The sequence below is a fragment of the Marmota flaviventris genome, chromosome 2 (assembly GCF_047511675.1).
Source record: "Marmota flaviventris isolate mMarFla1 chromosome 2, mMarFla1.hap1, whole genome shotgun sequence".
In the NCBI taxonomy this organism is placed as follows: domain Eukaryota; kingdom Metazoa; phylum Chordata; class Mammalia; order Rodentia; family Sciuridae; genus Marmota; species Marmota flaviventris.
In genome coordinates this window covers 176408179-176435628 of record NC_092499.1, presented here as the reverse complement: position 1 = coordinate 176435628, position 27450 = coordinate 176408179, and the positions used below count along the sequence as shown (strand labels likewise).

Here is a 27450-nt window from a genome sequence, read left to right as displayed (position 1 = left end):
TTGAAGACCTCCCCAGTTTGCATTGATTGCCTTTGATACCTAATTTGAATGCTGTCCACTTTACCCCCTTGATCATTTTAAAATACTGAACTTGTGGCAGGAGTTGCCATGGTAACGAGCTTTACTGTAAGTAGGGACCTGCCCTGTCTCCCTGTCTAGTCCTCCAGTGGCATCCTTCTTATACCCTGCTTCCGCCATCTTGGTATCCCTGAACACCTACCTAAGTGGCCATGAGACCACCTTCCAGCCAATGAGGTGGCCGGTGGGCAAATTCCTGACTGTGCCATTACAGGAGAAGGTCATATTCCCCTTCCCTGACTTCTTTCCCAGTTTCACTGCCTGGAATGAGACCTATTAGCAACAAGGTCAAGGCGTGTCCATACCAGGGAGCCTCTTTATTGCCTGTCTGGCTTGTGGTCAGATTTTCCTAGAGAAATCAACTTTCTTGATTAAGCCACTGTTATTTGAGAGCTTTTATTTATTTATTTATTTATATTTATTTATTTTGCCAAATCTGCACTGTAATATCACACCCATCCAAGCCAGCCACACTGGGAAAGGAGGGAGGAGGAAGCTGGGAGAGGGGGATGGGAATGGAGAGGCACCATCTGTCTGGCTGGGTGAGCTCAGATGCCCAAGGAACCTGGGAAGAAGACTCTGAATTGTGTCTTGAAGGACAAGAAAGATATGGGAAGGCACAGAAGGAGGGGACTCCCTGGAAGGGGCTGCAGCAGAGGTGAGGTCTTGCAGGCTGAGAAGAGAGAGATGCGCATCTCGAACGGGAGCCCAGCACCAAGGGGAGAATTTCACCAGGTGACTGCAACCAGGTGATGAGATATAGTTTGTCATTAGGCCTGGGGGTTTGCGGAGGCTGGGGTGGGAGGCTGAGGAGTGTTTCAAGAGCCTGGCTTGTCTCCAACTCAGAGCATCTACTCTTGGGCTGACCCGTCACTCAAGAGCTTTCCCCACGCTAAGCTGTGTCCAGCTCTGCAAGGCCCAGGGTCTCAAAATCTTCTTTGCCGGCAGGCAGCCAGGGCCAGAAGGAGTGCAGCCAAGGTCACTGCTTTCAGCCCCAGGACCACAGGAGTGAGCACAGACAGGAGGCCTGGGGGCAGAGGGCAGAGCTCAGGCAGGATCCCAGCGCCTGCACCCCAGTGCTGTCCCTGCCCTGCTGCTGTTGAACCCCCTGGACAGGTCCTTTCTACATTGGGAGAGGACATCAAAGACCATTCTTCCTTTTGTCCTAGGCCCAGAGAAGCCTGGTATCCTGACCCTGCTGTATCATTTCAACAGCATCCCGAACCTCAAATCAGAGCAAACTGCCCTCATTGATGGCCACTCAGTCCCTCTGCTTCAGCCCCCAGCCGAATCTAACCCTGAAACGATTCCCACCATGCAGGGTGAGGGTCCAAGTTTTACAGACGAGGAGACAGACCCAGAGTGGGAACTGATTTGCTCAGGGCTGTGTGTGCCCATTGTATTCAGGGACTGAGTTATTACACGGTCCCCCAAGAAACGCGGGCAAAAAGAAGTGACGAGACCCAGGTGGTCTGGCTCCCAGGGATGGCAGGAACAGGGCCAAGAACCAGGGAGGCAATCTGGTCACCTCTGCCCCAAGCTGCCTGTGGTCATTGAGTGCCTCTGAGTTACCAGGTGATATGCCTGACACTTCTGGGCATTTGACACCTGTGATCTCACTGGGTCCACACACAACCCCAGGAGGTGGGCTGATTCATTTTTTTTCCTTCATTTTTCCCTTCTCTTTTTCTTTTTCCCCCATGGTTCTATGGATCGAACCCAGGGATGCTCTACCACTGAGCTCTAGCCCCAGCTCCTTTTTAATTTTATTTTTAAGACAGGGTCTCGCTAGGTTGCTGAGTCTGGCCTCAAACTTGCGATCCTCCTGCCTTAGCCTCCCAAGTGGCTGGGATCATAGGCGGGCACGACCATGCCCCGCAGCCTCTCTGATTCTTATTCCTCTTCCTGCTTTTGTTCGTGAAGTCAGCAGAGATTCATAGAGCAAGGCACCCCCCTCGCCCCCCCCCCCCCCCCCCCCCCCGCGGGCTTACACAGCCGGAAAGGGGCTCCACCCAAGAGGCCCTGCCACAAAGCCATGTCCTGCAGCGCTGTTGTATGTGGCTTCACAGTGCAGCCTCACACTCTGAGTCACGGGGACTCACTGCCTCTCCAGCAAGACTGCCCGCTGACACTCAGTCCTGGCTACTGGAAAGCCCTGTCTTTGGTGGATCTGCTATGACGTTGCTCTCTGGGTTCCCCACTCTGCAGCTGAGATGAACCCTAGGGGTTTTCTTGGAACCCTGGGACTGCTCCCTTGCTGTGGCTAAGTCATCTGTGGTCCCCGGTGCCTATGGGGGGCTCATTAATTCCACTGGAGGGAGGTCTACTCACCTGTTGGAGATGCCTGAACTGCAGGTTCATTGATCTCTGTGGGCGACGTGGATTTTGCTGTAAGGGAGAGAGGCAGAGCCCTTCTCTTAACCTTTTTCTACTTCCTGAGCCCCTGTGCTAAGAGCTGAGGTCACCAATATAAATCTGCCAATACCTGGGTTGGGGCTATGAGTCAAACCCTGCGACTACAAAGGACTAGTCAGACCTTCGCCTGTGCATCTTTGGTTTACAGCCAATGTCTGATTCATTGCGGCGTCTCCAGCACTAAGTACAGTGCAGAGCTCTCAACAGGCAAGTGAAAGACACGTTTAAAATTCTTAATGGTCTAGACAAAGTTTGATGGAGCCCAGAAGCATGAGAAGTTAACTTTCTCTGAGAGAAGGGTGAAAAAGTTTCACAGAGGGGCTGGGGATATAGCTCAGTTGCTAGAGGGCTTGCCTGGTATGCACAAAGCCCTGGGTTCAATCCCCAGCACCATAATTTTTTTTTTTCCACAGAGGAGGGCTGTTTATACTGGGCTTTGAAGGTTGAATAGGAGTTTCCTAGAGAGAAGGAGAAAGTGTTCCAGAGAGACGGAAAAACTTTCACAATGATATGGAGGCTGGATAGGAGCTGGTGTGTGTGGGATGTGGTGAAGAGTTCCTTTGGACCACCTGTCCCAGGCAGGCTGCCTCACCTTTCACTCTCAGCTTGCTGCCCTGTCCGGACAGGTACTGTCTGTTGGATTTCCTCTGAAACTTTACACAGTAGTAGGTGCCTGCATCCTTGGTCGAGACGTCTGGCAGAAGAATGCTGAAGTCGCTGTCAGAGGCCCTTACTGCTGTCACATTGGGGTGGGAGAGGCCTGCAAAGTTGTAAATGGCCTCTCGGCTCAGACCAGTCCCCCGGAACCACCTGATGGGGCCGGGGGGACCGTCCCCCAGCACCGTGCAGTTCAGGAGGGCAGTGTCTCCGGTGGTCACCTCCACCAAGTCCTGGGGCTGGATGATCCACAGGTCTGGCTTGGGGTCCCCGGCGCCTGAAGTCAGAGAGGGTCTTCGTTGGATTCTGTCTCTCCTTTCATGGTCCACTCATTTCCCCCTCAAAGCTCTCCTCCCTTCCCCCTTCCAGGACTTCTGTCCTCAGCCTTCCCTCCCTTCCTTCCTTATGAGTTGATTCATTCTGTAAGGAGATCCTAATTATCTCCCTGGGACCAATGTTGGGAAGACAGAGCCCTACAGGGCTCCCGACTGCCCTTCCTGAAGTCATGTGGTGGTGCAGATGTTTAAGCAAAGTCCCCTGAGGCTCCACAACCCCAAGGAAGGTACCACTGAAGCTTGGAAGGAGCCAGGGAAACAGGGGTGATTTCACAAGTGGGTTTTCTTCTGTTTCAACACCAGAAGGCGCCGTGAAGTAGAAATTTTCTTGCCTATTTTACAAGGTAAGCACTTGAAATATGTACAGCTGAAGAGGCTCATTTAAGAACACACTGCTGCCAGGTGTAGTGGCACATGCATTTGGGAGGCTGAGGCAGGAGGCTGCAAGTTCAAGGCCAGCCTCAGCAACTTAGTGAGTCTCAAAAAAAAAAAAAAAGGGCTGGGAATGTGGCTCTGTGGTAGAGCTTTAGGGTTCAATCCCCAGTGCCAGTCAATAAACAAACAAACCCAAACAAACAACAAAAAACAAACCCCAAACAAGCACCCCCCCCCCCCAAACAAAACAAAACAAGAAACCCTCACAGCTATTGAACAACAGATGCAGGATTTGGGTGTCCAGGCCGTCATGGCAGGAATTCCAGACACCAGGACTGATTGCCTGGGGATCAGGGCAAATGACATTGGCAGCCAGCCCCAGGTCTTGACTCCCGGCTTGTAGCCTGGCAGATCCACTCTTGCCCTGGACTTGGGTGGAAGAGCACAGTTCCTTGTCCCTTGTCTTGGAGGTGAGCCAGGTGACTTGCTTAGCCAATGGGCTGTCAGCAGACATAATGTCACAGAGGCTCTTGGGGAAAGTTGCCTCTGGGCCACTTGGATTTCGGACACCCCCTACCCCAACACACACACCCAAGTTACTAGCTCTCTAGCTTGGGTCCTGGCAGGGGATGTGAGGCAGAACTGTCCCAGCTGCAAGCAAGGGTGTGGGGGAGGCGGGAATACCTCCACCGCATGCCACTGAGACTGCGCTCGCCGGAGAGCTGGAGGGCGCAGGCGGGGGGGGGGGGTCCTGGGAGAGCAGGAGGGCGCAGGCGGGGGGGGGGGGGGTCCTGGGAGAGCAGGAGGGCGCAGGGGGGGGCAGGGAGGGGGACGGAGCGAGTGCGGGATCAGCTGGGCCTGCCACTCACCCTGCACGGTCACAGCAGTGCCCTCGCCCAGCTTCGTGTCTAGGTCCTCACTGGAGACTGCAAACCTCACACAGTGGTAGGTTCCAGAATGCTCCTTGGTGACTCTGTGGATGTAGATGGAATAATCGCAGTCGAGGCGCTCCCGTGTCCGCTGGACCGCGGACGTCACTCCAGGGAAGAAGCCACGCTTGAAATTATAAATTTCCTGCTGGTCCTGAGAGCTCTCTTTGACCCATTTGATCATATCATCAGCGCAGGAGCCAACCACTGTACACCTCAGTAGGAGGGTGTCACCTTCAGCCACCAGTATGGGGCCCTCGGGCTGCAGCACCTGCCACTCACTCCAGCTGCTCTGCTCAGAGGCCCCTAAACAGAGGGGAAAAGGCCTGTCACTGGGTCAGAAGGCCTTGGAGCCCTGCATGTCAAGTTTAAATGGATCCAGTCATGATCTAGCCAAGAGCCATTGCTCAGGACAGGAGACAGAGGAGTCAGGGGCAGAACAGCTGGCGGCAGACAGGGAAGGCAGCTCCCTAGAAGCTCTGCCAAGAATAGGGAACTTAAGTGCCACCACCTGCTGGGCGCTGCATGATTATCTCACTTGTTCCTCACAATGCTCTTCTGCCATATGAAGTGTCATCCCTATTTGATAGCAGAGACGGAGGGGCCCCGAAGGGTGGGTAGCTTGCCCAGGATCCTTTGCTAGAAGTTGAATCGTGTCCTCCCTAAATGCACATGTTGAAGTCCTAACCTCGGGCACCTAAGAATGTGACTGTACTTAGGGTGCTGAGAGAGGGGATTAAGTTAAGTTGAGGTCGTTGGGGGGGGTCTCTAATTCAATCTAATTGTTGTCCTTTTAAAAAAGAGGAAATTTGGACAGATATGTACAGAGGGACGATCATAGGAAGACAAAGGAGAAGGTGGCCGTCTACATGCCAAGGAGGGAGATGGTGAAGGTGCCCACCCTGCCAACCCCTGGGTCTTGGATTTCTAGACTTGAGAGTTGTGAGAAAATACATTTTAATTTTGTGATACTTCGTGATGGCAGATGAGTACATCACCCAATAAGGATGTGTTCCTAGGGCCCCGGACCGTCACCCTCAAATGTCACCGCTCAGGGATGCAGGCTGGTATGGTGTTCCATTCATTGTAAAGCTCCTCCGGCCTCCTGTGAGTTCCACAAACTGCAGTTGCTATTCGTGTGTTGGGCGGTGGGTCTACTTGGCCCCAGAGGGGGTACCAAGAGCGGGGGCGGGAGCCTCCATGGAAGTTCTTCTACACCTGGGTTATCACGCCCACTCCTCTCAGGGGCTCTGATGTAGAAGCTATTGTCATCTCCATTTTTATGATACTGGAGACTAAACCTAGTGCTTTACCACTGAGCTGTATCCCCTTTTTATTTTATTTTCTATTGAGACAGATTTACCTAAATTACCCAGGCTGGCTTTGAATTTGGGATTCTCCTGCCTCAGCCTCCTAGGTAGTGGGAATTATAGGTGTGCACCACCACACCTGGGCTATTCTTGCCACTTTTTTTTTTAGATGCTCAGAGAGGTGAAGAAACATGAGGTGAAACTTGCGTTCAGCAGATGTCATGACGGGATTTGAACTCAGATCAGATGACTTTAAGGTTCTACACCACAAGGTCACTAAGTTCCCCATTCATCTGTATTCTCATCAGGCCTTGTGAATAACTTGGTCCCACATAGGACATAATTTGTGGTGTATCTTATTCCTTTTGTGTTCCCTGTTTAGGGTAACCTTTGAAAGTCTGGCAGAAAATCAATATTTGCAAACAAATATTTGAAGTATTTCTGACTCTGGGTAGTTTAGATTTATGACTTCCTTGTCTAGAGCCTAAAACATAATTAGTCAAAAGTATTTGTGTCCATGCACGGTGGTGCACGCCTGTACTCTCAGCAGCTCGGGAGGCTGAGGTAGGAGGATGGCAAGTTCAAAGCCAGCACCAGTAACTTACTGAAGCCCTAAGCAACTTAGTGAGACTCTGTCTAAAAATATACATATAAAAAAGGGCTGAGGATGTGGTTCAGTGCTTAAGCACTCCTGAGTTCAATCCCTGGTACCCTAAATAAATAAATAAATAAATAAAATAAAAATAAATAAATAAACAAATAAAAAGTATTTGTGGAATGAGTGACCAGGAATTATGATTCCTGTTTTACAATGAAAGAAACTTACTTGGGTAAGTGATATGGTGTAGCAAGTCACATGACTCTTGAACCAGGGAGGATCTGGCCCCACATGTGCATCCCACTGGGACCTCTCCTGGGGTTAACCAGTAGGACCTGGGGCCAGGGCCCGGATGGACAGGAGATGGAGGGAGGCTGCCTGGTGGGGAGGGAGGCAATGAACTCAGAGACTGAGCTGGTCCCAGGATCCCCACGACTCAGGAGCTAAACAGGCCTGCCCCTGAAATAGGGGAGCTATAGGTGTAATGATAATTATAGCCATCCATTATTAAATCCTTATGCTATGCCAGGTGTCAACTTGTTGAGTCGTCCTAGGAAAGTCATGAAGGGCTTTTACTATTGGCCCTATTTTACCGATGGGAAAAAGTGAGGCTCAGAGAGAAGTCACTTAAAGTGGTCAGTGGTGGGGTTTGTGTCTGTGTCTCAAACATGCCAAGGCTGGCACATGGGAGTGTGATGTGTGTTATCACACGGGTTCCCCGGCTTATGAAACCGGAGTTTGAGATGAAATTAGATTCTCTGCTTCACCAATTTCTTCATGGGTTACTCTCTCACAAATTTGAAGAATAAAGTCCACAGACAATAATGGAAGGCAAGAGTGAACAGAATAGGACTTAATTAAGTAAGAAGAAAAAAGAGAGAACTCACCCACGTCCAGAGGGGAGCTGATAGCAAGTTTTTCCACTTAAATGTACTAGTCTAGGGACTTACATAGCTTCTGGGTAGGGGCACTGCTCAAAATCCATGCTAACCAAGTATTGGAGGCTATTGGCTTGGTTCATGATCCTCCAATAGGCTGTGTCCTCAAAGCCCTGAGTTTGACCTTTCTTGTAATTCCCATTCCATTCTTATTCGTGTAGACAGCTCGGTTTAATGCCCTGCTGTTGTTTTAAAATTCCTCTTGTTTTCTCTTTACAGTACTGGGGATTGAACCCAGGGCCTCTCACATACTAGGCAAATGCTCTGCCAACTGAGCTGCCCTTAGCCCTTTTTATTTCATTTTGAGACAAAGTCTCTCTAAATTGCCCAGACTGGCCTCAAACTTGCCATCCTCCTGCCTTAGCCTCCAGAGTATCTTGGATTTGGCATGTACCACAGTGCCTGACTCTTATTGTCTCAAAATTCTTAATATTTTTTCAACAAGAGACCTGCATTTCCACTTTGCATTGGCCCCACAAATTATGTACCAGGTCCAGGTCTGAGCTTCACCACTCGATATTTAATATTCACGGGATCCCTGGGGAAACAGAGGCTCACAGAGCCTCAGCATCAGATGTGGGCACCCAAGTTCCAGCCAGAACCCCGTGGCTCAAGCCCAGAGCTTGGGGACTTAGTCATTTCCTCATGTCTCTTGAGACCCTGGATCAGCTTTCTGCTGGGGCCAGGAGAGTTCTCGGGGTCCCCCTCCATGCACAACCCGCACTCTTGGTGGGTCAGACACCTCCTGGCATGCCAGAGCACTTGGTGCCTTTCTCTGAGACAAACCAGGGGTGGACCCCATTCAGCTCCAGATTCCACTCACCTGAAAGGACAAGGAATAGTGCCACTTGCAGGAAACAGACAGGTGAGTGAGCCACAAGGGTGGGGGTGGTTGTTGTGAAGGGTGCCCAGCGTCTCCTGTGGTCCCCAAGACTGGCTGGCATTCTGCTCTCTGGTGAGTGTTGGAGTCTGAGCTGGGCCCATATGTGAGCCTGTTTCTGTTTCCTTCTGTCCCGGCTACTTGGGGGAAGTTTTCACTACAAGTCAAGGCTTGTGATGCAAGAGGAAGGAGCTGGGTCCAAGGGTTTCCGGCTTTCATGTTGGGGTTATGGTTCCTGTAAAGACTGTGTCAAAACCTTAATGTGTCCATGCCACTGGCCCTGTGTAGGAACCTTGGAGGACGATGAGCACCCCTGTCACAGGGTGTATCTGGTGTCAGCGGCACCTTGAATAAACCATTGGGTGTGTCTTCATCTGGCCATGTGAGCTTTCAAAGTCACTTGCCCTCTCTGAGCCTCTGTCTTCTCTGCAAAAGGAGGTCAGCAGCAATCCCCTCCTCAGAGAGTCGTTGAGAGGATCACATGCGCAAGGCACTTAGGAGGGCTCAGGACGACGTGAACGCTAGATATGTTAGCCATTGTTGTCGTTGATGTGTGGTGTGGTTAGGGCTCTCCAAGGGATGAGAGAAAAGTGACGGAAAGCACTTAATAACTATGTGCACGTGCACCCCCAAGACAAAAACCCCAGCGAGGCACATTCAGTGTGTAGGTGCAACTTTGCTGACCCTCAAATCGGTGGTGCCCAACAAGGTTGCAACGCTGTTACACTTGAATAGTGTCGAATACCCAATCAAAATGTATGTTATCACACAGGGAAGTCAGACAAGCTAGCATGGAACTGGGGGTACATAAGACAACGCCCCGCTGTGCGTGGGGCTCAGCCTCTGGATGCAAATCGGCCGGTCAGTGCCTGCCTGATACAAGGCTGCATGCTGCTGATTCCCAGTGCCCTATCTCTCCGCGAGAATACAGCAACAGTGGGAAGTGGAGGAGGTGAGACTTGCTTAAGAGGGATTGATTATGAAGCCAGCCTTCACGCAGGGCAGGGAGGGGACAGACCTGATTCCTGATTGCACAGCTCTCTAAACCTCCATCTCCTGAGCGCCAAATGTAGCACATTCAGATTGTGCAAAATCGTGTAGATGTGGTCTCCTCGTTTTCTGTAACTGATATAAACTTCCTCGGGAGCCCCTGTTGGGCTGGCTATCAGGAAGGGAAGGCTGAAACATGATTGAAGGCAACCCCAGGCTCTTCTAATATGGCCACACTGTCTGGGTTCAAATCTTGGCTTTACCCAGATCAGGCCGTGTGATTCTTGGACAATCATTTGAGTGCTTGTGCCTCTGTTTCCTAACCTGGGGCTGGGGATGTGGCTCAGTGATGAGATGTTTGCCTGGCATGCCGGAGGCCCTGGGTTGTATTCCCAACACCACACACAAATTGTTTCCTGATCTGTAAACAGGAATAAGATATGGTTGCATGTCTGGGCCAAGAAAGTACTTGTCAATGTGACGGCCATTCTCTTTTAGTTTAACTGAGTTTTTTCAGACAAAAACAAAACCCTCAGAATTTCAGTGTTTCCCTCCATTCTTCCTACTTCAGATTGTCCTGTGTGCAGGGGAAACTTGTTTCTTCTTGGGACAGATTGGCAGGACTTAGGTCTGAACTATGGACCCTCCCCTGTGGTGCAGATTCTTCCCTGAGGAGTCATTCTGGCCTGGTCCCTGGGGTGTGCTGGCTCTGTCTGGACTTCTTTTCTGTGGTTCTGGGGATTGAATCCAAGGCCTTGCACCTGCTAGGTCGATGTTCTGTCATGGAGCTATACCCGGTGAGAAATAGAAAGGTCAGTGGTCCATTTTCAAAATGTAGTATTTAACCTTAATTGGGATGTAAGATCTAACGGTAGCCATTTTAACTATAGCCCTTCTCTTTGCCCGCCCCCAATTTTAAAATTATCCAATTGCCTAGACTGTAACCCCAAGCTCCTCCTATCAGAGCAAGGGGGCAGTGCTGCCTTAGCGATAAAAACAGGTGGCCGCCCACCTAGGTGTGCTTGCTTGCTGGACTTTCTTTGGTAGCACGCCCTTCTGCAGAAGTGCAGTTGGTCTTGCCAGCCTACTTTGAGCACATGTCTGACTCCTTGCCGTACCCCGTATTTCTAACATACCCCCAACCCTTTCCCTTTTATTTTGAGACAGGGTCTCTCTCAGTTGCTCAGGCTGGTCTTGCACTTGTGATCCTCCTGCTTCAGGCTCCACAGTAGCTGGGCTTACAGGCGTGCACCCCTGGGCCTGGCTCATCTGGACCTTTGTGGCCTTGTATTGGTTTCACCTTCTTACTCCATGGCGCCCTCTGCCTCTCCTGTTGAGGAGGTCCACATATCAGAGCCTCTTTGAAGTGATCTTACCCCATTTGCCCCCATTGGTTACCTTATGATACCTGATTGGAACAGTGTCCGATTTCCCCCCATTGATTACTTTAGAAAACCCCTTTACCCTCCTTGGTCATTTTAAAATACCAAACCCATGGTGATAGATCCTCAGTGGTGGGAGTTGCCATGGTAATGGTACTTATTGTAAACAGAGACATGATGACCCGTCTCCCTGTCATGCCCACCAGCAGCATCGTTCGGATACCTTGCCTCCACCATCTTGGTGTCCAGAACTCCCACCTGTCACAGGGAAGGTGGGCCATAGTCCCTATACTCTCCAAAAACCAACTGGATTTCTAGACCCCACTCCCATCTGAGTGTGTCAGCCCAGGGTCGAGGGGTGTTGGGACACTAGTATCTCACTTCCTGTCCTTTTGCTTGCCCCCCTCCCACCAAATCGCATGGGGAGGATTTCCCCTTCTTCGCCCTGGTTGGGACTTTCCTAACAGCCCTCTTCCTAACAGAGGGCTTCCTCTGTTCTAGCAGGAACCCTCTGCTGTCTCCTCAAAGCAACAAGCCTCATACTCCAGCTTTAAAATGGGAAAGAGTTTCCAGGGAAAAAAGTGAATACGACAAGGAGGGAGAAAGCACAAAAAATACTCTAATGCTATGTATGGCCAGGTGTAGTGGTGCACATGCGTGATCCCAGCAACTTGGGAGGCTGAGGCAGGAGGATTGAAAATTGAAGGCTGGCTATCTCAAATTAAAAAAAAAAAGAAATAAAATAAAGGACTGGGGATGGAGCTCAGTGGTAGAGCACTCTTAGGTTCAGTCCCTAGCCAGTAACAAACAACAAGAACCCCAGCAATGCCAGTGTCTTTGCAGTTAGCATTTATCTCCACTTCTTCCTCTGCTCTCTTCATCAGAAGGCTGAAAGCCCGAGAGCTACATTTTCTGGTGCTCCTCACCAGTGCTGTTAGATTAGGTTGGTTCTACTAGGAGAGGTGCTTGCACGAGATCTTGAAGGGGAAAGAGGACAGGCATGATTGCTCCTCCAGCAATAGAGAGCGGCAGATACTTGGGCAGCAGCAGATTTAATTTTTGCAAACGTGAAGTTTTGCAGTGCTTACCCTATTGGATCTTCTGTAGATCACATTTAAATCACACTGGGATTCCTGGTGAGCTCTCAGGTTCCCGCTTCTTTCAGACCCAGCAGTGAACTTGGAGATTTACGAGGATTTCCAACGGCTGAGCCCCCAATGCTAGGATTCCCACAGGAACAGAGCGGTGGTGTGTGGCTTTTTATGCCTAACCCTGAAGTCATCTAGCATCATTTCTGCCACCCTTTTCATTCAGGAGAAAGATTTTCTTGTCTTAATCCTGAAGCCTCTAAGGTCTTTGACCTCACTTTTTACTATTTGTAACTTGTCCCACTTTATGGTTCAGTTGACCTTTCTTGCTTCCTTTTCCTGTTTTATGTCAAATCCTATGACATATGCTTTGATGCTGGTGTTTTAAATTTTCAGGGAGGGAGGACTTACATACAGGGAAGGGTGCAGATATTAAATGTGTGGCCCAATGAATGTTTAGACTTCTTTTTTTTTATTGGTTGTTCAAAACATTACAAAGCTCATGACATATCATCTTTCATACATTTGATTCAAGTGGGTTATGAACTCCCATTTTTACCCCAAATACAAATTGCAGAATCACATCGGTTACACATTCACATTTTTACATAATGCCCTATTAGTGACTGTTGTATTCTGCTACCTTAGACTTCTTATATTTGTGTAATCACCACCCCAAGATATAGAAGGTTCTTTCTTGTTCCTTTCCATTCAGTCTCTGGACCCAGACGTAAATACAACTCTGATATCCTTTGTCTTTTCTTTCTCCCTTCTTCCTCCAGCTCTCTTCCCTCCCTCCACTGACCCATCCTTCCTCCCTCCCTCCCTCCATCCCTTCCTTCCTTTCTTCCACTAGGGTTTGAACCCAGGGGGGCTCTAGCATTGAGCTATATCCCCAGCCCTTTTTATTTATTTATTTATTTATTTATTTTGAGGCAGGGTCTTGCTAAGCTGCCCAGGGTAGCCTTGAACTTGAGACCCTCCTTCCTCGGCCCCCTGAGTCTCTAGGATTACAGACGTGCACCACTGCCCTGGGCTTTACTGCTCTGATTTCTATCATCATAAATTATTTTGCTTGTTCTTCAATTGCATAGAAATAGTCAAACAGCAACTGGTGTCTGGCTTTTCTTTTTCTTTCTTTCTTTGTTTTTTTTTTTTGTGTGGGCTATTGTGGAAAACCACATAGCACTAAATTTACCATCTTAACCATTTTCAAATGTAACAGGAGTGTTAAGTATACACTGTTGTGCTGAAAATCTCTAGAACTTTTTCATCTTGTAATTCCTAAACTCTGTGGAGTTGGCCCTTTGTATCTATAAATTCAACCAACTTCTGGGATTGAAAATATTTTGTAAAACTGCATCTGTATTGAACATGTCCAGGCTTTTGGGCCGTCATTCCCTAAGCATTACAGTGTAAGAACTGTATATATAGCGTTTACATTGTACTAGGCATGGTAAGTCATCTACAGATGATTTAAAGGGTATTGAGGATGTGTGTAGCTTAACTATGTAAAGGAGAAATACTATGTAAAGGAGAATCTGCCACTTTTTCTTTCTTTTGTGCAAGAAACACAATCTGTTTCTTTCTTTCTTTTTAAAAATACCTTTATTTTATTTATTTATTTTTATGTGGTACTGAGGATTGACCCAGGGCCTCACATGTACTTGGCAAGCACTCTACAACTGAGCCACAACCCCAGCTACCCACTTTTGTTTTCTGATGGGGGATCTTGAAACCAATCTCCCACAGATATCAAGGGATGATATCTATGTGCACTAACCGATAATCACCCCTTCTTTCCCCAGTTCTGGACATGGCCTTTCTATATTCTGTCACCAGAATTACGACCACTTTAGGTACTTCATATAAGTGGACTTATGCGGTATTTTTCCCGTGGTACCTAGCTTATTTCACTTAACATGATGTCCTGCAGATTCCACCACATTGTACCATGTGACAGGATTTCCTTCTCTTTATTTGTTTGCCCTGCTGGAGATCGAACCCAGAGCCTTGAGCATGCTAGGCAAATGCTCTACCACTGAGCTACTCCCCAGCCCTAGTTTCGTTCTTTTGAAAGGATAAATAATATTCTATTCTATGTGCATACCAATTTTTAGAAATCCATTTATCTGTGGACTTTTGGTTTGCTTCCATCTCTTGGATAGTAAGAATTGTGCCTGCTGGGCATGGGAGCACATGCCCCTAATCCCAGCCGCTTGGAAGGCTGAGGCAGAAAAATTGTGTGTTCAAAGTCAGCCTTAGCAAGGCCTAAGCAACTCAGTGAGACCCCTCTCTCTAAATAAAATATAAAACAATGGCTGGGGATATGACCCTGGTACTAAGTTGCCAAGGCTGGCCTTGAACTTGTGATCCTTCTGCTTCAGCCTCCTAAATTGCTGGAATCACAGGTGTGTGCCACGATACCCAGCTTCCGTTCTTTTTGATAGTGGTCATCCTACTGGAGATGAGGTGATACTTCATTGCTGCCTTGATTTGCTTTTCTTGTCATATCTAATGAATAATTACCAAATCTGATATCTTGAAGTTTTCTCAAAGTAGTTTTTATATTTTGGGGGTCTTTCTTTAATGCATTTTGAGGTAGTTTTTGCATGTGGTGTTGGGTAAGGGTCCAAAGTCATTCTTTACATTGTGGGTATCCAGTTTTCCCAACACCATTTATTGAAGAGATTGCCCTTTCCCCATTGTGTAGTCTTGGTGTCCTTGTCAAAAGTCATTTGACCACATATGAATGGATTTATTTCTGAGCTTTCTATTCTACACCATTGGTCCTATATCTATCTTTATGCCAGTATTATGTCTTGTCAATTACTGTTGCTTTATAGCATGTTTTGAAATCGGGAAATGGGTGGCCTCCAACTTTTTTTTCTTTTTCAGGATTGTTTGGCCTGCTCAGTGTCCCCTGAAATGCCATGTGAATTTTAGAAATTTTTTAATTTCAGAAAAAGTGCCATTAGGATTCTGATAGGAATTGCAGTGCATCTGTAGATCATTTTGGGTAGTAATGATATCTAATGATATTAAGTCTTTCAATCCATGACCATAGGATGTTGCTATGATTTGAATATGTCCCCTACTAGTTCATCTGTTGGAAAATTAGTTCCCAATGCAGCAGTGTTGGGAGGAGGGGCCTAATGAGAGGTGTTCAGGTCATGACAGCTCCACCCTCCTAAACGAAGTAAGCCTGTTCTTATGAGTGGATGAGTTCTTGGGCCAGTCATTTTGTTGTAAAAGTGAACTTTGTTTGCAAGTGCTCACTTGCCCTCTTGACCTGGGATGTCCTGTATGATGCAGTAAGAAAGCTCTCACCAGACCCTGCCCCTATGCACTTGGATTTCCCAACCTCCAGCACTGTGAGCTAAGTAAACTAATTTTCTTTATACATTTTAAAATACCAGTCTGTGGTATTTTGTTATGGCAACAGAAAATGGACCAAGACAGTTGTCTTTCAATTGACTTGTGTCTTATTTAGTTCCTTTCATCAATGTTTTGTATGTTTTTCTCTGTACAACTCTTCTACCTCCTTTGTTGTTTATTTCCAAGCATTTTATTCTTTTAATGTTATAGTAAATTGGATCGTTTTCTTAATTTTGTTTTTGGATTGTTTAATGCCAGTGTATAGATATGCACCTGATTTTTGTTTTGTGTGCTTTTTGAGATTTGTGTATCCTGCAGTTATGCCGAAATCATGTGTATTGTAATATTTAGGATTTTCTACATGTAAGATCATATCATCTAACAGAGATAATTTTACTTCTTTTTACAATTCAGATGACTTTTATTTCTTTATCCTGTCTAGTTGCTGTGGCTCAGACATTTAGTGTTATGTCAACAGTAGTGGCAAGAGTAGGCATCTTTGTCTTGTTCCTGATCTCAGAGAAAAAGCTTTTGGTCTCTACCATAAAGTATGATGATAGCTGTAGGCCTTTCATTTATGGCTTTTTATTGTGTTAATATAGTTTCCTTCTATTCCCAGTTTGTTGAGCTTTTAAAATTTTATCATGAAAGGGTACTGAATTTTGTCAAATGCCTTCTCTGAATCAATTGAGATGATCACATGGTTTTTGTCCTTCAGTGGGTTAATGCGTATTATTTGTTTTTTGTTTGATGAACCAGACATAATCTCTACTTGGTCAGGGTGTAAATCTTTGAATGTTTATCAAATCAACTTGCTCGTATTTTGTTGGAGATTTTTGTATTAATATTCATCAGGATTTGGGCCTGTAATTTTCTTCTTTCTTCTCTCTTTGCCGACCTCATAGAATAAGGTTTTTTTTTTTTTTTTTTTTTTGGTGGGGGGGATGATTTTGGAAGTTTCTCTCCTATTCAGTTATTTGGAAGGGTTTGAGTAGGATTGAATTCCTTAAATGTTGAATAGAATTTTCCAGTTAAGTCATCTGGTCTGAGGCTTTTCTTTTTGGGGAGGTTTTTGATTACAGCTTCAATTTCCTTACTTGTGGAAGTTCTATTCAGTTTTTTAATTTCATCATGATTTAGTCTTGGTATGTTGTATTTAGAAAAAAAATTTTTTTTAGTTGTAGATGGACACACAATACCTTTATTTATTTTTTAAAAAATATTTATTTTTTAGAAGTAGTTGAACACAATACCTTTATTTTATTTATTTATTTTATGTGGTGCTGAGGATCGAACCCAGGGCCTCGCGTGTGCTAGGCGAGCGCTCTACTGCTGAGCCCCAGCCCCAGCCCTCAATATATTTTATTTATTTATTTTTTGTGGTGTTGAGGATCGAGCCCAGGGCCTCATACGTGTGGCAGGCGCTCTGCCGCTGAGCCACAATCCCAGCCTGGCATGTTGTATTTTTAAGAATTCATCCATCTCTTAAATGCTATCTGATTTGTTGGTATGGAAATGATCATAGTAGTCTCTTTGTATTTCTGTGATATTCATTGTAATGTGCCCCCTTCAATTTCTAACTTTAATAATTTAAGTATTTTTTTCTTAGTCTAACCAAGTGTTTGTTGAATTTGTTGGTATTTCTAAAAAAAAACCAAACCAAAAAAAACATCGAGTTTTGATTTTGTTGCTTTTTCCTCTTCTTGTAGGTGCTGGCATCAAGCCCAGGGTCTCTGCCTGCTAACCAAGCGCTCTCCCCGTGAGCTACACCCCAGCTCTGGCTTTGTTGATTCTGGTTTCCCTGCTCTCTCTTTCTCTTTCCTAATCTTTATTATTGCTCTTCTTATGGTACTTTTTGGTTTAGTTTCTCCTTTTGCAGTTCTATGAGGTGCCAAGTTGCTGAGCTAAAGTCATTTATCCCTATCAATGCTCTTGAGAAGCTGATGTGACTCCATTTTTGAGAAACCAGCCTCTACCTCAGAGCAAAGCCTAAGGAAGGGGGCCTGACACTTGTCCTTGGAAAGATCCACAGAGCACTCCCTGCTGAGTTGTTTGTCTACAAATAACAGGAGAGATCTGCGGCACCAGGTGTCCCAGACTCAGGCTAGGTGAGGACCCATAGCAACCTCCTAGCAACCACAAGCAGCATGAGACAGGGAAAATACCTGGGATGCCAGGTGACCCCCCAGTAGTTTATGGTGGTTGATAACATGTTGGGAAACCACGTAGTTCAGCACATACACCCCTTGTGGCTTAAACCAATCAGTTCAAAAGAATCCCCCTCTTGTACTAACCAATCACCCTTACCCAACTTGTTCCCGCCAGTGAATGTGCTAATCAATGTTAAGAGTTGTTGTTTGATTTTCCCACCCCCAAACCCAAAATCTCACTGAACAAAGGACCAGGACTCACTCCCTGGGACCGCTGCATCGGAACGGTTGTGAGTCCAGGCTCCAGCTTGCAATAAAGACTCTTGTGTGATTGCATCAGATTTAGCTCCTGGAGGTCTATTGGGGTCCCAAGAATCTGGCATTACACTCTCAGGACTGCTTCCGTGCATCCCATGTTTTGACATACTGTAATTTTCATTTTCATTTATTTCAAGGTGTTTTCTCAATTCCATTCTGATTTTATCTTTAAAATCACAGTGATTAACAGCGAGTTGTTTAATTTCCACATACTTTTAGATTTCCCCGTTTTCTTTCTGCTATTGATTTCTACTTTCATTCTGTGATGTTATACGATTTCAGTCTTCTTAAACTGTTTTTGGGGAGGGTGGTGGGGGTACTACGGGGGATTTAACCCAGTGGTGCTTAACCACTGAACCACATGCCCAGCCCTTTTTTATTTTTTATTTTGAATCAGGGTCCTCCTAAATTGCTGAGGCTGGTTTTGAACTTGGAATCCTCCCACTCAGCCTCCTGACTCTCTGGGATTACAGGTGTGGGCTACCGTGCCCGGTGTCTTCTTATACTTTTTACGACTCCACTTTTGTGGACTAATATGTATTCTAACTTGGAGAATGTCCATGCGCCCTTGGAAAGAACTTGTGTTCTCCTGCTGCTGGGTGGAGGGCTCTGTGTAGTCTGTGGGTCCAGTTGGTGTGTAGCGTTGTTCCCATCTGTTTCCTGTTGATCTTCTGTCTGGTTGTTCTTCCTGTAATCAAAGTGGGATGTTTAGGGCTCCTATGATTCTTGCACTCTTATCTCTTTTCTTCCATTAGTTTTGTTGGCATTGGCAACATATATTTGGGAATTCTCATGTCAGATGCATTAATATTTATAATTGTTGTGTATTCCTGGTGAAACTGACCCTTTACCATGACATCATAAGCTCCTTCATCTCTTATGATGGATTTTTTTGGGGGCTTAAAAGTCTAGTTTCTCTGGTAGAAGTATGGCCAGCCCTGCTGTCTTCAGATTCTTGTTGGTGTGGTATATATTTCCCCATCCTTTCATTTTTATTTTCTGTGTCCTTAGATTTGAAGTGAGTCTCTTACAGACTAGTTTGATCTTGGGTTTTTATCCATTTGATCAATCTATGTCTTTTAATTGGGGTGTTTGGTCCATTTATCTTTAAAGTACTTACTTATATGCAAAGCCTTCATATTATAGTTTTGTTATTTATTTATTTTTTTGTCTAACAGCTTGTTGGTCTATTCTTCCTCCCTTATTGCTTTCTTTTGTGTTTCACTGATTTTTTTGACATGTTTTGGTTTCCTTTTCATTTCCCTTTGAGTGTATTCTATAAATATTTTGTTTGTGGTGACCATTGCAACTATTCAAACATCTTAAAAAGTTAACTGTGTTCTTCAGGAGGTTGAGGCAGGAGGATTGCAGGTTCAAAGCAAGCATCAGCAATTTAGCAAGGTCCTAAGCAACTTAGCAAGACCCTGTCCCAAAGTAAAATGTTAAAAGGGCTGGGAATGTGGCTCCGTGGTTAAGCACCCCTGGGTTCCATCCCTGGTACCAAAAAAAAAAAAAAAAAAGTTAACTATGTTCATTGGATAATGACTTTGTTTCAATTACATATAAGTACTTCCTTACATTTCTCCTTTCACTTAACTGATGACACAATTACCTCTTTTTATATCATTTGTCCATTAACTGATTTATAAAGAATTACATTTTTAAAAGTTGTATGTCAAATTTATAAATCATTTACACACACACATCCCAATACCATGGGACTGTAGGTTTGTGTCTAGGTTATCTTAACCTGAGAGTTTATGTTTTCCTACGGTTTTGTTTCATTGTTTATCTACCTTCCCCTTCAACCTGAAGGACTCCTGTCAACATCCGTCATAGGGAAGGTCAAGTGGTACACTCCTTTGGTTTTGTTTATCTCAGAAAGTCTAATTCTCCTGAGTTTTTGCTATGTGAAATCATCTTTTTGTGGGCAGTTTTCTCTTTATTACTTTGAATAGAGCAACCCACTCCTTTTTAGTATATTAGGTTTCTTCTAAAAATTTTCAGATAATTTGGTAAGAGCTCTTTTGAATGTGACAAGTATCTTTTCTCTTACTGCTTTAAAGATTCTCTTTGTCACTTTGACAGTTTGATTATAGATGTGTCTCGTGTAAATTTTTAAAAAATTCTGGTTAGACTTGAATTTGTATGTCATTTTCTCTCCTCATGTTGGGGAAGTTTTTAGCCATTATTTTTCAAATTGGTCCTCTGTCTCCTCTTTTTCTTTGGTTCTCAGTCTTTCAGAGTGCATATTTTGTTCTGTTTGATGGTTCCCCACAAATTCCTTATACTCTCTTCACTTTTCTTAATTCTCTTTGCTCCTCTGCTTCAGTAATTTCAAAAGTTTTATCTTAATTTTTTTGGTCCTGGGGTTTGAATCCAGAGCCACATCCCTAGTCCTTTTTATGTTTTATTGGGAGACAGGGTATCAGGGGATCACTCAGCTGCTTAGGGCCTTGCTAAGTTGTTAAGGCTGGCCTCAAACATACGATCCTCCTGCCTCAGCCTTTGGAGCTGTTGGGATGACAGGTGTGCACCACCATGCCCAGCTCAAAAGGTCTATTTTTGAATTCACTCATTTTTCTAACTGGTTAAGTCTGCTGTTGAGTCCCTCTAATGAAATTTCTCATATTACTCATTTTCAGAATTTCTGTTTTATTCTTTTTCATGGTTTCTATCTCTTGATAGTCTCATTTTGTTTATGCATATTGATGATTTCATTTAATTGTCAATCTATACTCTTTTTAAATTTATTGAGTATCCTTAGGACACTTATTTTGGATTCTTTGTCTGGTAATGAATATATCTATATTTCTTAGGGTTGGTGTCTAGCAATGTTATATGTTCATTTGAATGGACCAAGTTTCCCTATTTCTTTATGTCTTATTATCATCTGTTGGGACTTTGGCATTTGAAAACTCAAGCTACTTCTCCCAGTGTTTGTGGTGTAGTTTTGTATAGGAAGACTTTCTCAAATCAGCCTGGCTAGAGAACTTGGAGATTTATTAAGTCTTTTCTGGGAACACAACCTTTTTGGACTTGTGCATGTCGTCTTGTAATGGAACAGGTCTGTAGTTCCTCATCCAGGAGCTCCCATGCTGTGGCTCCTCTGGTACTGTAGTACACCATGGTTTAGAGCTCCTCCTAGTGTGTGACTGTGATAGTACAGACTCTGGTGCTCACCATACCCTGTTTTTCAATTTTTTTTTTCTGGGTACAGGGGAATGAATCCAGGGGCACTCAACCACTGAGCCACATCCCCAGGCTTTTCTTGTATTTTATTTTGAGACAAGGTCTCACTGAGTTGCTTGGGGCCTCGCTAAATTGCTGAGGCTGGCTTCAAACTCATGATCTTCCTGACTCAGCCTCAGCTGGGATTACAGGCGTGCAACCATCGCGCCCAGTAATCTTTGTTTTTAAAAACTTTTTATTAATCTTGTTTTTTATTAGCTCTGAACCATCATTCCCCAGACGTATTCTTAGCAGGAATCTTTTTCTGTGTTTAGCTTTGGGCAAGAAAGAGGCCAGTTGTCATGGGTTGGATGTTGAGTGTCCCACAAAAGTCCATATATAAAAGCTTGGTCCCTAGGTGGTGGTGGTGTTGGGATGATCTGTGGACCTTTAAGAGGTGGGGCCCAGGGGGAGGTCCTTAGGTCACTGAGGGTGGGCCATCGGAGGAGATTGCAGAACCCCTGGTCTCTCTGACCTTCTCCTCCAGTTTGAGATGAACTGTTTGCTCCTACTTGTTCTCTCATGATGATGTGCCACCAGTCTCTATGCTCACCAGAAGTTGGCCAATGTAGGTACCATACGTTTGAACCTTCAAAACTGTGAATTACATATGCCTCTCTCTTTACTTCAAAAGTAGCCCATCTCAGGTATTTTGTTATAGTAAAGGAAAACCGACTATAATACCATCCCCCTGGGTAGAACCCCCCCAAGCCGGAACATTCCAATGAACATTCTGTGTTTGCTGTGACCAAAATACCTGACAAGAACATCTTAGAGAAGGGAAAGTTTATTTTGGCTCAGGGTTTCAGAGATTCAGTCCATGGTCAGCTGATCCTGTTGTTCTGTGCCCATCGTGAGGCAAGAACATCTCGCCAGAAGGGTGTGGTGGAATGAAGCTGCACTGCTCCTGGCAGCCAGGAAGCAGTGTGGGAGGACTGCAGGGAAGATGAACCCTTCCAGGCAAACCCAGTGACCCCCCTCCTCCAGTCATGCCCACCTGCCTACGGTTACCACCCAGCCCGGCCATTCACATTAGTATGATAGGTTACAGCTCTAATGATCCGATCACACCGCCTCTGAACATTCCTGCATCAACACAAAGTTGTTTTTTTTTTTTTTGGGAGGGGGGCATCTCACATTCAAACTATGGTACACTCCTTCCCCTCTTTAGGTAGAAGCCAGGATTTGAGGTTTCCTTCCAATCATGCTCTGTCCTTGGGGTGAGGAGGTTTTGGTAAGTGCAGGGCATGAGTCTTCTTACAGAGTTTAAATGTAGTTAGCTCAGTGGGTGCAGGAACCTCCTGTTTCTGGATCCCTTTTATGGTGGTTGGTCCCCATTTTGTTATGTTTCCTTGGGCAGAAGAGGGTCTGGGGTTTCCTATTTCTCCATTTACTGACATCACTCTTTTTACTTATAAAATCTTTTTGAAATTCTTGGATGCTGTTGAATATCCCATTGATTTCACTCCTCTTTAAAAATAATGTATCCTTGGGGCCCTTCTGTGCCTTTCCATCAATGCCAGTGAGGAATACATTACCTCCTCCTTATCTGCGGACGCCCTGTGCATTTCACCGGTTGCTCCAATATTATCTATCCTCTGACAGAAAGAATGCAGTTGCACTTAGAGCCACAGCTCTTCAGTTTCCTTTAAAATGGAACAATGCCTCATTCCTCCACTTCATGACCCTGACACTTTTGGCTAGTTATTTTGTAGAATGTCCCTCATTTTGGATTTTTCTGACACTTCCTCATGATTAGAAACAGGTTTTTGTATCTTTGGCAGAAATGTCCAGAATGGATGTTATGTTCTTCTCACTGCACCCAACCAGGGGGCACCCACTTTGAATGTGTCCTATTACTGGCCATGTTCACTTTGATTACTTGGTGATATCTGCCAGGCATTTTGACTGTTTTCTTTTTTCTCTTTTGTCATTAATAAGTATGTCGCTTAAAATATCTTTCTAACTCCTATTAAATTCGGTTGAACACTTTCCTCCTAGCAAGGACGGGAAGAAAGCAAATAGTAGCTATTTCTCATGCCCCCCTATCCCCATTTTCTGGTTATATAAGGCAGCTGGGCTGACTGCCTACAGGACAAATGGGATGAGCCTTAGTTCTCAGTCTTTGGGGGTGGGGGTCACTGAGACCACTGCTCCTTGTCCAGGCCTAACCGACTCATTTGCAGGTGCCTGGCTCTGCTGGCTACTCCATTCTCTCCATACCAAGCTTTTTCTTGGGGGACATTTGATGAAACCCCCAAGAATCTGGTGTTTGGAACCTAAACCTTCTCTGACATGCATTCAGCACCCTGACCCCAGGTCCAGGGACCTTCAGGGCTTTTCATCCTAGCAAGATGCAATTTTTCATACCTCACTGAACTCACCACTTACACTCTGCAAGATACCCTTGTTAGGGTCTCTCCACAGCCATTTCCCTCTCCTGCCTTGCCAACAGAATCCCTGTTCCATACTGAAACGAGTTTCAGTGGAACATAGGCCCTTCTAGAACCCCAGGAGACGAATATTCATAGGTTCAAGCCAATTATGCAGCTCCACACTCTGGGCAATGATTATTCAAATAACTGGTTGAGTCTGGGACATGTGTTGAGATTCTGGCTAATCAGATGGGAAGGAAAATCTTCTGGAGGTTTCTGGGAAAGATATTCCACAAGATCACCATCTCTGTGCATGGTGGAGATGGTGAAAAATGAAAAACCTTTCTATGGATCAGTTCAATACATACCTTTTTAAAAACACCATAGAAATTACTTTTAGAAGTAGAAATTACCTTTGTTAAAGAATCATAGAAAGTAAGGCAGAAGATTCAGAGTTAGAGGTTCTGAGGGCCAGGCAATACATCCCACTGTGAATCTGCCCTCTACATGACTCTTTTGCTTCTTCCTGCCAAGCTTGAGATCAACTCCTCCAGGAAATCTGGGGGGAAAATAAGGGTTCCAAGTGGTTTTCATGAAACTCATTATTTTCTCTTTCCACATTTTACTAATGGAGGACTGCAGGAAATTTGTAGGAGCGAGACACATGGGGAATTGGTGGGTTCTGTATGGTTGAATGCATTCAATTTTCCCCCTAGATTCACATTAGTGTTTATGAAAAATAAACGAATAAAAGTCAAATAATTTTTAACAAACACCCCATACTATTGCAAATTCTTCCATCTTTTTTCTCTGATAGAATTAAGCTATCATGCACCCCTGGAGTGTCTAATTCTGACAGGTCATTATAAAACCTGCCTGTTGGTGGCGGTGCTGAGCTCTGCAGCCCCGTTTTCCAAGGTGTCTTTCCCTCAGAGCTTTTTATTGTGACCAAATTAGGCAGCCGATGAATATAATGCGTTTGTCTCAAGGCCATCACTGCAGAAAAAGAACAAATGCACTTGAGTTTCAGAAGCTGAGATCCAGATGAGAGAGATGCAAAAGTTTGGGAAAATATGGGCTCCTGAGAGCTAGTCTCTTCTTGGCTGCCCCCCACCCCCACCTCAGTTACCTGCTGGAGTAGGGCAAGCTTGCTCAAGGTGAGGGACACTGTTAGAGTCTGTAAACAAGTCAAAATAACACCTGGCATTTTGCCAGGGGAATGTTAGAGTTCGTAAACAAGTCTGGATGGTGCCTGGCAAAATGCCAGAGGGAGTGGTTTGAGAAGTAACAAAAGCGAGCCATTAAGTGTGGAGATTCCTTATTGGTTGACTGATGTATCTAGTTTATGCTAATTAGATAAGCTGTGTGGAATGTATAAATACTGCTCCTGTCCTGCAATAAACGGCTCCTACTCCTGCTGTATCAACGTACACAAGTTGTTTGTCACCCCCAGGTTATTTTGCTGCAGCCAGCCGGGCTGCGGCAGGACACAGGAGGGGAGGGGGAAGGGCACTCTAAAGGGGTCCTGCCACCTGCTCCCTTCAGCCCCAGGTCAAATTTGGCAGGATTGAAGAGTCAGAGTACTCAAATTTTCCTTTGGGGTGACAGAGCTTGTGGAGTTCGTGTCCCTAGCCTGACCTGGCCACAGAAGAGCCGATGGAGTATACATTGTGTTTGAGAGGAAGGGCCCTCAAGCCACCTTGCAGAGCTCCTGGGGTGCCAGAGTAGCCAAATCATCCAGGGTGCATAAGAGGACTGTGGGTGCAGCTCAAAGCCAGCGGGTTTGGAGAAGCCCTGGGGTCAGGAAGAAGTTCACGCTGGGGGCACCTGTGTGGATCCAGGTCACAAAGGCACCTGAGACATGTTGGGGACGGGAAGGTGGGGGAAATCTGATTTGATGGAGAACATCCTGAACCACCAAGGTTAAATCCATGGAAAGGGTGTTTAAAATAGAAATCATGTTAGATGGTGGAAAAATTTAAAATGGTATTATGTTTTTGCACACCTGGAATGGTGGCATTGGTTTATTTTGATGATATCGTCCAGTCTCTTCAGGATATAACATTCCCATCTATTAACTGAGGTTGATGTAGAGGGGTGGGACCGGGTGGCACCAAAAGCTTTTCCAGCTCAGATTGTGATGTCAAGGAACAGCGTCTCTCAGATGTTTCAGGGTCCATTTGTGAATGCCTTCCTGCCTCTGTGGCTGTCTTTGCAAGATCTCTCCCCAGGATCCAGTGAAGCTACTGAGAATTACCAGGATACTCCAGGGTGACAGGAACAAGGGGGACATTCCCAACCCCTGCAGGCATCAAGGTTTACTTTACTTGTTTTTTTTGGACCGGGATTGAACTCAGGGGCACTCAACCAATGAGCCACATCCCCAGCCCTATTTTGTATTTTATTTGGCACCTTGCCGTTGCTGAGGCTGGCTTTGAACTCTCGATCCTTCTGTCTCAGCCTCCCCAGCTGCTGGGATTTACAGGCGTGTGCCACTGCACCCGGTTACTTTTTTTTTTTTTTTTTGGCCACTTATTCAAGACTATATTTAATTATTTAAAAAACGATTAGTTGAAGAAACCCACCAACAACTCTCGGTAGATATGAAAACAAAAAAGAAAAGAAAAATATATCTATAATCATGCTGTCCTGACAACTGAAAGAATTTTGTCTTTCTGTTTTTCCTTTCAATTCATGCCTGTGCAAGTCCTTGTTTTGTACCAGAGCCTGGAGATCACGTTGTATCCAAGTGCTTTTGGGAGGCCAGAAGGACAGAAAAGGAAAATCTAGATATTTTAGTTCTGCTGCTTGGCTGCCCTGGCAACCAGCTTTCCAGGCCCGATGGCTCCAAAAATATCTCTCCAGCTTTGACCTCTCTCTCTGAACTCCATACACATCTGTCCATCTTCCTACTCAGCATCTCTGCTTCCTGTTTACAGCTGAACTGTTAAGTCCCATGACCAGCCCCCTTCTCCCACCTGCCTTCCTCCCCCTAACCCTAACCTTGCCTTAAAGCCATCCCTAATTCTTCTTCCTCCGGCACCTTTCACATGCAGTCCCCAGCGAGCCCTGTCATTTCCACTGTTAGGATATAACCCGAGGTTAGTAGATCTGTCTCCATGTGCATCAGCACCGCCACAGCTCCTGGCACCCTCATGGCCTCTTGATTCACTGTGGTCACCAAACGTCTGAATTTGATCATTACCTCCTGTGCTCTAATCTACTTACCCCACAGGAGCCACGGTAATTGCTATAAATGTAAATCAGATCTTGTCATTTGCTCTGTGGATTAAAACTCTCGAGTCTTCGCGTTCTTTGACTAAAATCCTAAATCTCTCCGGTGGCTGTCATCCCTGTGTAAGATGGCTCCCTGGCATCCCTGCGGCTCTGCCCCATGTCCTGTTACTTGCACTCTCCTGCCCCCCCCCCCCCCCCCCCCCGCTGTCCCCTTCCACTTCCTTGAGCCTCCCCAGCTCCTCCACACTGGAGGGTTTGGCACAATAGATTCCCTCTGATAATAAGGTATTTCCCAGCCTCTTGGAGCTGTTAGCTCAAATGCACCTCTTTTTTAGAAAGGCTTTCCCACCAACCATTCTTTGTAGCGAGCAGCCACTTAATTCCTGACCCCCATGGATATCTCTGTCATTGTAATCCCATTATTCTGCAGACACTTTTCTTTTCTTCAGAGCATGCTTTACATTCTGTCATCCTTTCCCCCCACCTTCTCTTTGCAGCCTGGGTCCTTTCTTCTCTATTTCCTATGTTCTCAGCAGTCTGTAAACTCCATAAAGGCTGAGACCACCTTTATCAGCATTGACCAGAGTTTGCTCAGTGTCTACCCAGCGGTACGCAGTACATACCCAGTGATATTTGTGGAGTAAATGAAGAGAGAGCCTTTACAGTGAGCTAACTCTGGGCTGGGCTGGGCTAGGATGAGGCCATTTCCTTAAATGGATAATGCATCTTTTTGGAAAATGTTGTTGCATTGAATACAACCCTATAACCTGGCATTTCCAATCTGGA

The 27450-nt window shown here is 45.6% G+C and overlaps 1 protein-coding gene across 3 annotated transcripts; it reads right to left on the bottom strand.

Annotated features, from left to right (window-relative positions):
- Positions 1-458: 458 nt before the first annotated feature.
- Positions 459-8660, bottom strand: Sirpb2 (signal regulatory protein beta 2). Of its 3 annotated transcripts, none has more exons than XM_027920464.2 (5): positions 8459-8660; positions 4730-5095; positions 3086-3427; positions 2410-2466; positions 459-1105 (listed from the first exon to the last, which is right to left on the bottom strand). In XM_027920464.2, the coding sequence occupies exons 1-5, from the start codon at positions 8577-8579 to the stop codon at positions 1005-1007; spliced, it is 987 nt and encodes a 328-aa protein (XP_027776265.2). In that variant the 5' UTR covers positions 8580-8660; the 3' UTR covers positions 459-1004. The 3 variants fall into 3 exon arrangements, with proteins under 3 accessions (XP_027776265.2, XP_027776283.2, XP_027776276.2); XM_027920482.2 differs by having other exon boundaries at positions 4730-4833; XM_027920475.2 differs by lacking the exon at positions 2410-2466.
- Positions 8661-27450: the final 18790 nt, after the last annotated feature.

Excerpts from the sequence above, each read along its gene's own strand:
- Sirpb2 (XM_027920464.2), bottom strand. The coding sequence starts at position 8,579 with ATGCCAGCCAGTCTTGGGGACCACAGGAGACGCTGGGCACCCTTCACA. Across the intron at positions 3,428-4,729 it reads CACTGCTGTGACCGTGCAGG|GCGCCGGGGACCCCAAGCCA; the intron begins GTGAGTGGCAGG and ends CTCTGACTTCAG. Across the intron at positions 1,106-2,409 it reads AGTTCAGGCATCTCCAACAG|GCCTCCTGTCTGTGCTCACT; the intron begins GTGAGTAGACCT and ends CTCTGCCCCCAG.